Here is an 11,611-nt window from a genome sequence, read left to right on the forward strand (position 1 = left end):
TGTCATTGCTTTTCTCCCAAGAAGCAGGCGTCTTTTAATTTGTGACTGCTGTCACCATCTGCAGTGATCACGGAGCCCAAGAAAGTAAAATCTCTCACTGCCTCCATTTCTTCCCCTTCTATTTGCCAGGAGGTGATGGGCCCAGTGGCCATGATCTTCTTTTTTTTGATGTTGAGCTTCAGACCATATTTTGCGCTCTCCTCTTTCACCCTCATTAAAAGGTTCTTTAATTCCTCCTCACTTTCTGCCATCAGGGTTGTGTCATCTGCATATCTGAGGTTGTTGATATTTCTTCCGGCGATCTTAATTCCGGTTTGGGATTCATACACCCCAGCCTTTCGCATGATGAATTCTGCATATAAGTTAAATAAGCAGGGAGACAATATTGCCACCTCTTCTTGATGTCTTCTGCTTCTGTTAGGTCCTTACCACTTTTGTTCTTTATTATGGTAATCTTTGTACGAAATGTTTCTTTCATATCTCCAATTTTCTTGAACAGATCTCTGGTTTTCCCAATTCTATTGTTTTCCTCTATTTCTTTGCATTGCTCGTTTAAGAAGGCCCTCTTGTCTCTCCTTGCTATTTTTTGGAAATCTGCATTCAGTTTCCTGTATCTTTCACTATCTCCCTCGCATTTTGCTTGCCTTCTCTCCCCCGCTATTGTAAGGCCTCGTTGGACAGCCACTTTGCTTTCTTGCATTTCCTTTTCATTGGGATGGTTTTTGTTGCTGCCTCCTGTATAATGTTACGAGCCTCCATCCATAGTTCTTCAGGCACTCTGTCCACCAAATCTAAATCCTTAAACCTGTTCCTCACTTCCACTGTGTATTCATAAGCGATTTGATTTAGATTGTATCTTACTGGCCCAGTAGTTTTTCCTACTTTCTTCAGTTTAAGCTTGAATTTTGCTATAAGAAGCTGATGATCTGAGCCACAGTCAGCTCCGGGTCTTCTTTTTGCTGACTGTATAGAGCTTCTCCATCTTTGGCTGCAGAGAATATAATCAATCTGATTTCGAAGCTTCCCATCTGGTGATGTCCATGTGTAGAGTCGTCTCTTGTGTAGTTGGAAAAGCGTGTTTGTGATGACCAGCTTGTTCTCTTGACAGAACTCTATTAGCCTTTGCCCTGCTTCGTTTTGATCTCCAAGGCCAAACTTGCCAGTTGTTCCTTTTATCTCTTGACTCCCTACTTTAGCATTCCAATCCCCTATAATGAGAAGAACATCCTTCTTTGGTGTCACTTCTATAAGGTGTTGTAAGTCTTCATAGAATTGGTCAATTTCAGTTTCTTCAGCACCAGTAGTTGGTGCATAAACGTGGATTACTGTGATTTTAAAAGGTCTGCCTTGGATTCGTATCAAGATCATTCTATCATTTTTGAGATTGCATCCCAGTACACCTTTCGCCACTCTTTTGTTGACTATGAGGGCCACTCCATTTCTTTTACGGGATTCTTGCCCACAGTAGTAGATATGATGGTCATCTGAACTGAATTCGCCCATTCCCATCCATTTTAGTTCACTGATGCCCAGGATGTCAATATTTAATCTTGCCATCTCATTTTTGACCACATCCAACTTACCAAGGTTCATGGTTCTTACATTCAAGGTTCCTATGCAGTATTTTTCTTTACAGCATTGGACTTTCCTTTCACTTCCAGGCATACCCGCAACTGAGCGACCTTTCGGCTTTGGCCCAGCCGCTTCATCAGCTCTGAATCTACTTGTACTTGTCCTCTGCTCTTCCTCAGTAGCATGTTGGACACCTTCCGACCTGAGGGGCTCATCTTCCAACGTCATAAGTTTTATATGCCTGTTGTCTTTGTCCGTGGAGTTTTCTTGGGAGGGATACTGGAATGGCTTGCCGGTTCCTGCTCCAGGTGGATCACGTTTGGTCAAAACTCTCCACTATGACCTGTCCATCTTGGGTGGCCCTGCACGGCATAGCTCATAGCTTCTCTGAGTTATTCAAGCCCCTTCGCCATGGCAAGGCAGTGATCCATGAAGGGGTTTGCAAGATTACAAAGCCAAAAGAAGTGTATATTGTCACAATTTACAATTCAGTCACACATTTTACCAATTACAGTAACCTTTTTAAAAAAATGAACTAATACACAATTCACATCAGTGACACATTTTTAATATCACATTTTAAATAGCAATTGTTAATTGGACACCAAAAACATAAATGGGGCTCAGCCTTAGCAATAGCGGCCATCATAAGCATTGTTATAGACTAGGGGGACCCCCTAAACCTTAGAAATTAATAAATGCTAGAATTTTGATTATTTGGGATGTGAAGGGAGAAATATAAGCTGCAGAGGAATTCCTGGGCTAGCTTATGCAAAAAGACCTGACTAAGCTAGAGCCATGAATGAACAATAAAGGGTCATTGAGGGACATTAGCAATGTAAAAGAACTATCCTTCCTCCTTGCCCTGAGGTGTGAACAGAAAATGGGTTTGGAAGGTTGCCGGGTAACTGGGTGTGAGGTGACAGGAAAACAGAGGTTTGCCTTTCTCTTTCTTTTTTTTTTTATGGCTGTTTTGCTGAATTAGGAAGCCTTTCATGACTGCTTTACTCGCGTCCCACACAGTATCCAAACTAGTTTCTCTATGTAGGTTCCAGTCAAAATATTCCTTTACTGTCTCTTTCGCTTTCTCTACTATTTTTGGGTTCTCAAACAATGTATCATTCATCCTGCATCTAAAAGAGGATTGATCTTTACCTTTTAATTCCAAATAGATTGGAATCTATTTGGAAAACAGAGGTTTGAGCAAGGGTTGCTGGGAGGAGGAAGGTCTGGGATCCATCTTTGGACAGGCTGACTACAGAGCTGACTTGGAGAGATGCTTTTGACTCTAGGGCTGCACTGCTGTGGGGAACAAGCCCTTCTTGAAATGACCATGCTGTAAAATCTCGCTACTCTTCCGAACATATGATCATCATCATTTCTTCATACTGCCACATCATTTCTTATTTAGAGTCCAGTTGACATCCTTCACTTGCTGTTAAACCATTCTTCCAGCTGGCCTCTTTTTCCATCTTACAAACAGCACCTCTGTTACATCTTATAAATACGTAATCCATTCCACGTTTGTAGTCCTTCATATACATTGTTGTTCTGGACCTGGTGTGCTGGGAGAGTTCATTACTATCTTCCATTGTTCAGTTTTTTGAAGTGTTTATTTGGATGGTACAAGGTCACATTCCATTCTTCCCTCTGTTTACCAACTAGCGTACGAGCTGCGGCCATAAACAACTCACAGAATGCATATCCAAACTCCACCATTAAAATTATGCTTTGGAGTTCTTCCTCAGCACACAGTTAAAAACAATATATTTTCTCAAATTCAGCCTCTTTGCCAGATCTGTTCGGCAGCAGTTAATTCTTTTTTCATTGCACCAACAGCACTCCTAGTCCAGTCCAGGAATAATTTTAAATAAAGTCCATTCAGCCTCGGTCAAGGAGGGAGGGCATAGTAAAACTTTGTTAAATTCCTTGTTGAGCATAAATCAAAACCCTCCTCCCTCTTCTGAAGTAACAAACAGAATAACATAGCAGCGGCCACACACGTCTCTTACATTTTGCAGGGGAGGACAAGAAGAAAGGAGACCATTTGAAAACCATATGAAGGCGCAAAGCACCATGTCCTCCCCCTTCCTTTCCCGGCTGTTGTAAGGATTTTCTCTTTTTTTATATAATATTTTTTATTGGTTTTTACATATATTTCCATACATATCATAGTATATGAAAGTAAATAAAACATTTGGCTCCCTAAGCCTGTGACTCCCCCCCCTTCCCGATTGACAGCTTTCAAACCTATTCTCTGGATACTGCATTTTCCTATATTTCTTATTACTATTAAATCATAATCTTGTGTAAATACTAAATTAACTATAATGAATAGTAACTGATAGTTTTAACCTTACAAAACTTCTTGTAACCCTACTTTGTTTAGTCGTTTAGTCGTGTCCGACTCTTCGTGACCCCATGGACCAGAGCACGCCAGGCACCTCTGTCTTCCACTACCTCCCGCAGTTTGTTCAAACTCATGCTGGTAACCTCGAAAACACTATCCAACCATCTCGTCCTCTGTCGCCCCCTTCTCCTTGTGCCCTCCATCTTTCCCAGCATCAGTGTCTTCTCCAGGGAGTCTTCTCTTCTCATGAGGTGGCCAAAGTACTGGAGCCTCAGCTTCACGATCTGTCCTTCCAGTGAGCACTCAGGGCTGATTTCCTTAAGAATGGATGCGTTTGATCTTCTTGCAGTCCATGGGACTCTCAAGAGTCTTCTCCAGCACCATAATTCAAAAGCATCAATTCTTCGGCGATCAGCCTTCTTTATGGTCCAGGTCTCACTTCCATACATCACTACTGGGAAAAGCATGGCTTTAACTATACGGACCTTTGTTGGCAAGGTGAGGTCTCTACTTCTCAAGATGCTGTCTAGGCCTGTCATTGCCCTTCTCCCAAGAAGCAGGCGTCTTTTAATTTCATGGCTGCTGTCACCATCTGCAGTGATCATGGAGCCCAAGAAAGTAAAATCTCTCACTGCCTCCATTTCTTCCCCTTCTGTTTGCCAGGAGGTGATGGGACCAGTGGCCATGATCTTCGTTTTTTTGATGTTGAGCTTCAGACCATATTTTGCGCTCTCCTCTTTCACCCTCATTAAAAGGTTCTTTAATTCCTCCTCACTTTCTGCCATCAAGGTTGTGTCATCTGCATATCTGAGGTTGTTGATATTTCTTCCGGCAATCTTAATTCCAGCTTGGGATTCATCCAGCCGAGCCTTTCGCATGATGTATTCTGCATATAAATTAAATAAGCAGGGAGACAAAATACAGCCTTGTCGTACTCCTTTCCCAATTTTGAACCAATCAGTTGTTCCATATCCAGTTCTAACAGTAGCTTCTTGTCCCACATAGAGATTTCTCAGGAGACAGATGAGGTGATCAGGCACTCCCATTTCTTTAAGAACTTGCCATAGTTTGCTGTGGTCGACACAGTCAAAGGCTTTTGCATAGTCAATGAAGCAGAAGTAGATGTCTTTCTGGAACTCTCTAGCTTTCTCCATAATCCAGCGCATGTTTGCAATTTGGTCTCTGGTTCCTCTGCCTCTTCTAAATCCAGCTTGCACTTCTGGGAGTTCTCGATCCGCATACTGCTTGAGCCTTCCTTGTAGAATTTTAAGCATAACCTTGCTGGTGTGTGAAATGAGTGCAATTGTGCGGTAGTTGGAGCATTCTTTGGCACTGCCCTTCTTTGGGATTGGGATGTAGACTGATCTTCTCCAATCTTCTGGCCACTGCTGAGTTTTCCAAATTTGCTGGCATATTGAGTGTAGCACCTTAAGAGCGTCATGTTTTAAAATTTTAAATAGTTCAGCTGGAATACCATCACTTCCACTGGCCTTGTTATTTGCAGTGCTTTCTAAGGCCCATTTGACTTCACTTTCCAGGATGTCTGGCTCAAGGTCAGCAACCACACTACCTGGGGTGTACGAGACATCCATATCTTTCTGGTATAATTCCTCTGTGTATTCTTGCCACCTCTTCTTGATGTCTTCTGCTTCTGTTAGGTCCTTACCACTTTTGTCCTTTATTATGGTAATCTTTGTACGAAATGTTCCTTTCATATCTCCAATTTTCTTGAACAGATCTCTGGTTCTTCCCATTCTGTTGTTTTCCTCTATTTGTTTGCATTGCTCGTTTAAGAAGGCCTTCTTGTCTCTCCTTGCTATTCTTTGGAAATCTGCATTCAATTTCCTGTATCTTTCACTATCTCCCTCGCATTTTGCTTGCCTTCTCTCCTCCGTTATTTGTAAGGCCTCGTTGGACAGCCACTTTGCTTTCTTGCATTTCCTTTGCATTGGGATGGTTTTCGTTGCTGCCTCCTGTACAATGTTACGAGCCTCCATCCATAGTTCTTCAGGCACTCTGTCCACCAAATCTAAATCCTTAAACCTGTTCCTCACTTCCACTGTGTATTCATAAGGGATTTGACTTAGATTGTATCTTACCGGCGCAGTGGTTTTTCCTACTTTCTTCAGTTTAAGCTTGAATTTTGCTATAAGAAGCTGATGATCTGAGCCACAGTCAGCTCCAGGTCTTGTTTTTGCTGACTGTATAGAGCTTCTCCATCTTTGGCTGCAGAGAATATAATCAATCTGATTTCGATGCTGCCCATCTGGTGATGTCCATGTGTAGAGTCGTCTCTTGTGTTGTTGGAAAAGCGTGTTTGTGATGACCAGCTTGTTCTCTTGACAGAACTCTATTAGCCTTTGCCCTGCTTCGTTTTGATCTCCAAGGCCAAACTTGCCAGTTGTTCCTTTTATCTCTTGACTCCCTACTTTAGCATTCCAATCCCCTATAATGAGAAGAACATCGTTCTTTGGTGTCACTTCTATAAGGTGTTGTAAGTCTTCATAGAATTGGTCAATTTCAGTTTCTTCAGCACCAGTAGTTGGTGCATAAACTTGGATTACTGTGATGTTAAAAGGTCTGCCTTGGATTCGTATCGAGATCATTCTATCACCCTACTAGCGATGTAACCCTACTAGCGATGTTAATTGTTTACAATTGTCTTTCAAGTATAACAAAAAATTGTTCCAGTCTTTCAGAAAAGTCTGATCCTGCTGGTTCTGGATTTTTCCCGTCAGTTTTCCCAATTCGGCATAGTCCAATAATTTCATCTGCCACTCTTCTTTCGTTGGTAAATCTTCTTGTTTCCATCTTTGGACTAGTAACATTCTCGCTGCAGTTGTTGGATATAGAAACAAAGTTTTATCCTGTTTATGTATTTCTCTACCTACTATACCTAGCAGGAAGGCTTCTGTTTTTTTGTAAACGTATATTTCAACATTTAAAAAAGTTCATTATATATCATTTCCCTGAAGACCTTCACTTCATACTGTATGGTAAGTGGTACCTTCTTTTTCTTTACATTTTCAAAATCTATTATTTGTTCAATACATTTTTGCTAATTTCACAGGTGTTAAATACCATCTATAAATCATTTTCATTATACAGTGATACCTCAGGTTAAGTACTTAATTCGTTCCGGAGGTCCGTACTTAACCTGAAATAGTTCTTAACCTGAAGCACCACTTTTGCTAATGGGGCCTCCTGCTGCCGCTGCGCCGGCGAAGTACGATTTCTGTTCTCATCCTGAAGCAAAGTTCTTAACCTGAAGCACTATTTCTGGGTTAGCGGAGTCTGTTACCTGAAGCGTATGTAACCTGAAGCGTCTGTAACCTGAGGTACCACTGTATTTTCTTTAAGCGAACTGCATGTGGTAAAGTTTATTCCATCTTTCCACAATCTTACCCAATCTTCTAACTGTATATTATAACCAATTTCCTTTGCCCAATGTATCATTATAGATTTTACTTCTTCAATTTCGTATGCCATTCCAAAAGTAACTTATACATTTTTGACAATATTTTAACCTTGTTGCTTAATAAATTTATTTCAAACCTGGATCTTATAAATTCAAATCCATTTTTCTTTTTATCTTATTTAAATACTTCATTTATTTGATGGTAATGTAACCAATCATTTATCAACTCTTTTATTTCCTTTCTTTTTTTGACAATAATTTTTATTAGTTTTCAATTACAATAATCCAATGGTAGCCTCATTAACAATGTCAAATTATAATAAACATTACTAATCCCAATCATTCAAATGCCAAATTATATAATTTAGGCGGCCTCCTGTATGCTAGAATTGATGCTTTGATGCGTTACTTTGTTTCTGCGTTTCAAAATTTTATTCATCTCAAGTACATTCCAGTCAAAATAGTTGTCCCTTATACAACTGCAATATTAATGACAACCATTTATCTTGACACATTAAATGATTTATAAACCCAAAGGTGAAGCATTCCTTATTCTTCCTGTGTGTGACAATTATTCTGTCTGTGGTGTTCCTTCCTGTCCTTGTAAAATGTTATGTCTGTCTATTCCCAGCCGTTGCTGCTCTCCATCATGACTTGGGTGGAGCTAATATCCCATTATTGTTTCATAAGTTCTTCATTGCTCTGTCCCATTCATTGTTTTACAACTTCAACAGCAGTTGCAAAAATCACACTGTTTCAATAGATATCCTGTTTTCACCATTGTTTTTTCTCAGCTTGGGAAGGAAAGTGATTAAACACACTTCAAACAGCTCAGTAATAAACCTTCCTTGGCAAGCATGCAGATTCCTTTCATCCCCCCCCCCCCGTTCAGCTGATATATTTCCAATTAAGTTAAATTCCAAGTCATTTTAGCATTATTCAATTCAGTCCACTAATGATAGAGAATAGAGAAGAGTCAACTCTAAGTTTCCCTCTTGCAAAATAGAGCTTTCCTCCCTCTTTCCTCCCCCCACAATTTTTACACACACAGTTCCATTTGGTGTTATTTTCCATAGCTACTCTCCAGCTTCACCTATACATATATACATAATTTAAACTAACGTTTCAAGGAGAGTTACCAAATTATAACTCTAGAGAAATATATATATATATCAAAAAGCTGTAGGCTCCTCCCCCCATATTTAACACCGAATGAAGTCTTTCAAGTTCAAACCTTAACAGCCTTGCAGTTGATTAAGTTCCACAGTTTATGATCTCATCTCTTCTAGCGCATGCCTGTAAATTAGTCCAAATTAAACTCTAATTAACAGGAGAACCTCTGCTTCTTAATGGTGGTGTAGGAGGGTTATCAGCAGGCAAAGTGCTTTTGCATTCAGTGCCTCCCAGCCTCCCGCATTCCATGCCAGAGTGAGAGCCAGGTACCTACAGTAGATTAACTGCTTCAGCCTATCCCCCCCCCCCCCCTTGGGGAAAACTTGTAAGGATAATTACCCTCAATCATCCTTGTTTATCCTTCACTAATGATCTCCTGCTGTCATGGGAGCTGCATCCATTAAGGCAGACTAGAACTGGAAGCCTGTTGTAAGGATTCTCAAGCTTCAAAGAAAACATCCAGATACCCTCAAAGAGACAAGCCCAGTCATTTCGACAGCTGATTGATTGCAGCCCATTTATTGCAGTCCATTAGCATATGTCGGTCCAGGAGCACCTCTTGATTAATGCCAATTGTCCAAATTATGGAGGAACTAACCACAAATCATGCTGGAGACAGAGACTAGTCCATGGCAAGGACACGCTCCCAGGTCGCACCCACTCTGTCTTTCAAGTTGGCAGACACGGACTTGAGTGGCACAGCGGAATGCAGTGAGCTCCTCAGAACCCACTGGGGAACATTGCCAGGATTTTTGCCTCATAAATCCTAGCTTTCCCCTGCCTGAACCTTGGGCAGTGAGGAACAACCATCATTGACTTGTGACGTAGCCAGAAACCCACGTTGCATAAATTATTGAGGGGGCACAACATAATGTACATGACATCACGCTACATCAGGCAGCTCAGTTTGGAGCGAGGGGAAGGGAGACGCAGGCAGGTCTCCACCACAAAATGGCTGTCCGTGGTGGTGGCAACTCCACCTGCTGCAAACCACACACCTCACACAAAGCACACATGCAAAGCCAGTTCGTTGCCCCACGTACTGCGGCACTGGAGCCCCTTTCTGCTTCTCGGTGGGCAGGGCAGGCAGTAGAAGCTATTATTCTGGAGGCTTGTTCTCCCTCCAGCTCTTCACAAATACAATTGCAGCTGCAGCTGCAGCTCCTCCTCTCCTTTCCCCTCTCCTTTTCTTCTTCCCATCAGATGTCAAAGAGATAAATAATTACCTGACATTCAGAAGACATCTTAAGGCAGCCCTGTTCAGGGAAGTTTTTAATATGTAACGCTGTACTGTTTTTAACACTGATTGGGAGCCGCCCAGAGTGGCTGGGGAAACTCAGCCAGATGGGCGGGGTATAAATAATAAATTATTATTATTATTATTATTATTATTATTATTATTATTATTATTATTATTATTTTTCAGTTTGTCCTGTCCTGTTTGTGGCTGGAGCAATCAAGCAGCTGCCACTTCCTGCCCTTGGGTCATATCTTTACAGTCAGAGAAAAGGAGCAAATTGGTTAGTTTACTCTCTCCCCCTTTAAGGAAAGGTCCCCCCTTTAAAAATTTCACCTCACTTTACCCTAACCCTATACTGGTCCTTAGTATCTGCATTTCTGTAAAAAAGCCAAACCTGGCTAGGTGAGGTAAAAAAAAAGGAGAAATGCTGGTGAAGTTTACTGTTTTAGGATTAATTCAGTGGCAGTAAAATAGCAAGACCGAGGCGACCATTCTAATACCATTTCCCTAGGAATGGGCCTTCCCGTCTTTGCCTTCTCAAAACCAGACAGGCTCCCAAAGCCACCCCTCCTTCGGAAAGCAGTGCCAGGGCTCCCTTAGCATCCAGGAGCTGTAGCACCGGCTTGCTTCCTCAAAACCAGGCAGGCTTTGGGAAGGTGGCAAAGGTGTTTGCACAGAAGGGGCCCAGAGCAAGGCTTGGATGGCTTAAGGTGGTTCTGGGGATTGTGCAACAACCCATATGTATCTCTTTCCTTATCTATGCATGCTAACTCATGAAAGAGAGAGAGAGAGAGTTACCCCATTGCATCATATGTTAGACTTGGGGTAGCGCAGGAGGTGGTTATCTTTCTTTGTACAGATCAGCACTTTATTTAAGTATTAACTGTAGATTACAATTTTTTTAAAGCTAATGAGTTTGGCAGAACTGCCATACTATTTACATTTATTTTTTATTTATTTAGTTGTACTGTATTTATATTGTAAATAACAACCCCTATTTGCATAAAATAGAAAATATACATTTAAATTATCATTAAGAAGCCAGAAGGTAAAATCAAATAGAACTAAAAGTATCAAAATATTAATAATCAGCTGTTAAAACATACATATTTAAGAAACACATATTAAATACATTGAGGCCTGCATAGCAGGGGGTTGGACTAGATGACCCTTAGGGTCTCTTCCAACCAAAATGCAAAACTGCACATGCTCCATGTATTTGAAGAGAGAGGAGAGCTTTATGGCAGAGTTCTGCCTTGCACGCAGAAGGTCCCAGGTAGGTTTGATTCATGGCACCATATTGGTCTCCTTTTTGTGCTATTTTAAAGTTTGTGACAAACGCTGGAGCATTGCAACTTCCTATGCTCCTGTGTTCACATCCATTAAACATCTATACTGGAACCACCATCTCATTCACAAAATTGATGTTCTATATCTTGCTTGAACTCCGAAGAGCTCAGGGTGGCCTCTGTAGTTTCCCCCTGTCCTGTTATCCTTCCAACAACCCTGTGAAGTAGGTTCGTCTGAGAGTGAGTGAGTGAGTGAGTGGCCCAAGATCTCTTTGGAAGCTCTATGGTTGAGTGAGGATTTGGTTTCTGGTTTTCCTGATTGCTGCAGAACTGCAGTTCTTTGTGCATTTCAGGGGGCTGAACTAGATGACCGCTAGAGCCCCTTCCAACTGTACAGTTCTATGAACCTACATTTTCTGGGTCTCTAAAAGACTGGCCATTGTAGGGGATGTTACAATGTGGAAAGAGGGGTGTTTTTTTTAAAAGCAAAAATCTTGAAAGGAGGTATGCAGAGCCACCCAACCAAGACATCAGAGGGATGAAAGATATTAAGATGTGTAGTCTTCTCA

General features: G+C 41.3%; 1 protein-coding gene across 1 annotated transcript; it reads right to left on the reverse strand.

Moving 5' to 3' along the window:
• Positions 1 to 442: 442 nt before the first annotated feature.
• LOC128405949 (craniofacial development protein 2-like) lies at positions 443 to 2,008 on the reverse strand. Its single transcript, XM_053373001.1, has one exon. The coding sequence runs from the start codon at positions 1,798 to 1,800 to the stop codon at positions 658 to 660; it is 1,143 nt and encodes a 380-aa protein (XP_053228976.1). The 5' UTR covers positions 1,801 to 2,008; the 3' UTR covers positions 443 to 657.
• Between the last annotated feature and the right edge of the window lie 9,603 nt (positions 2,009 to 11,611).

The sequence above is a fragment of the Podarcis raffonei genome, chromosome W (assembly GCF_027172205.1).
Source record: "Podarcis raffonei isolate rPodRaf1 chromosome W, rPodRaf1.pri, whole genome shotgun sequence".
Lineage (NCBI taxonomy): Eukaryota > Metazoa > Chordata > Lepidosauria > Squamata > Lacertidae > Podarcis > Podarcis raffonei.

What these genes read in the sequence shown, in the direction of transcription:
- LOC128405949 (XM_053373001.1), bottom strand. Translation starts at nt 1,800, where the DNA reads ATGACGTTGGAAGATGAGCCCCTCAGGTCGGAAGGTGTCCAACATGCT.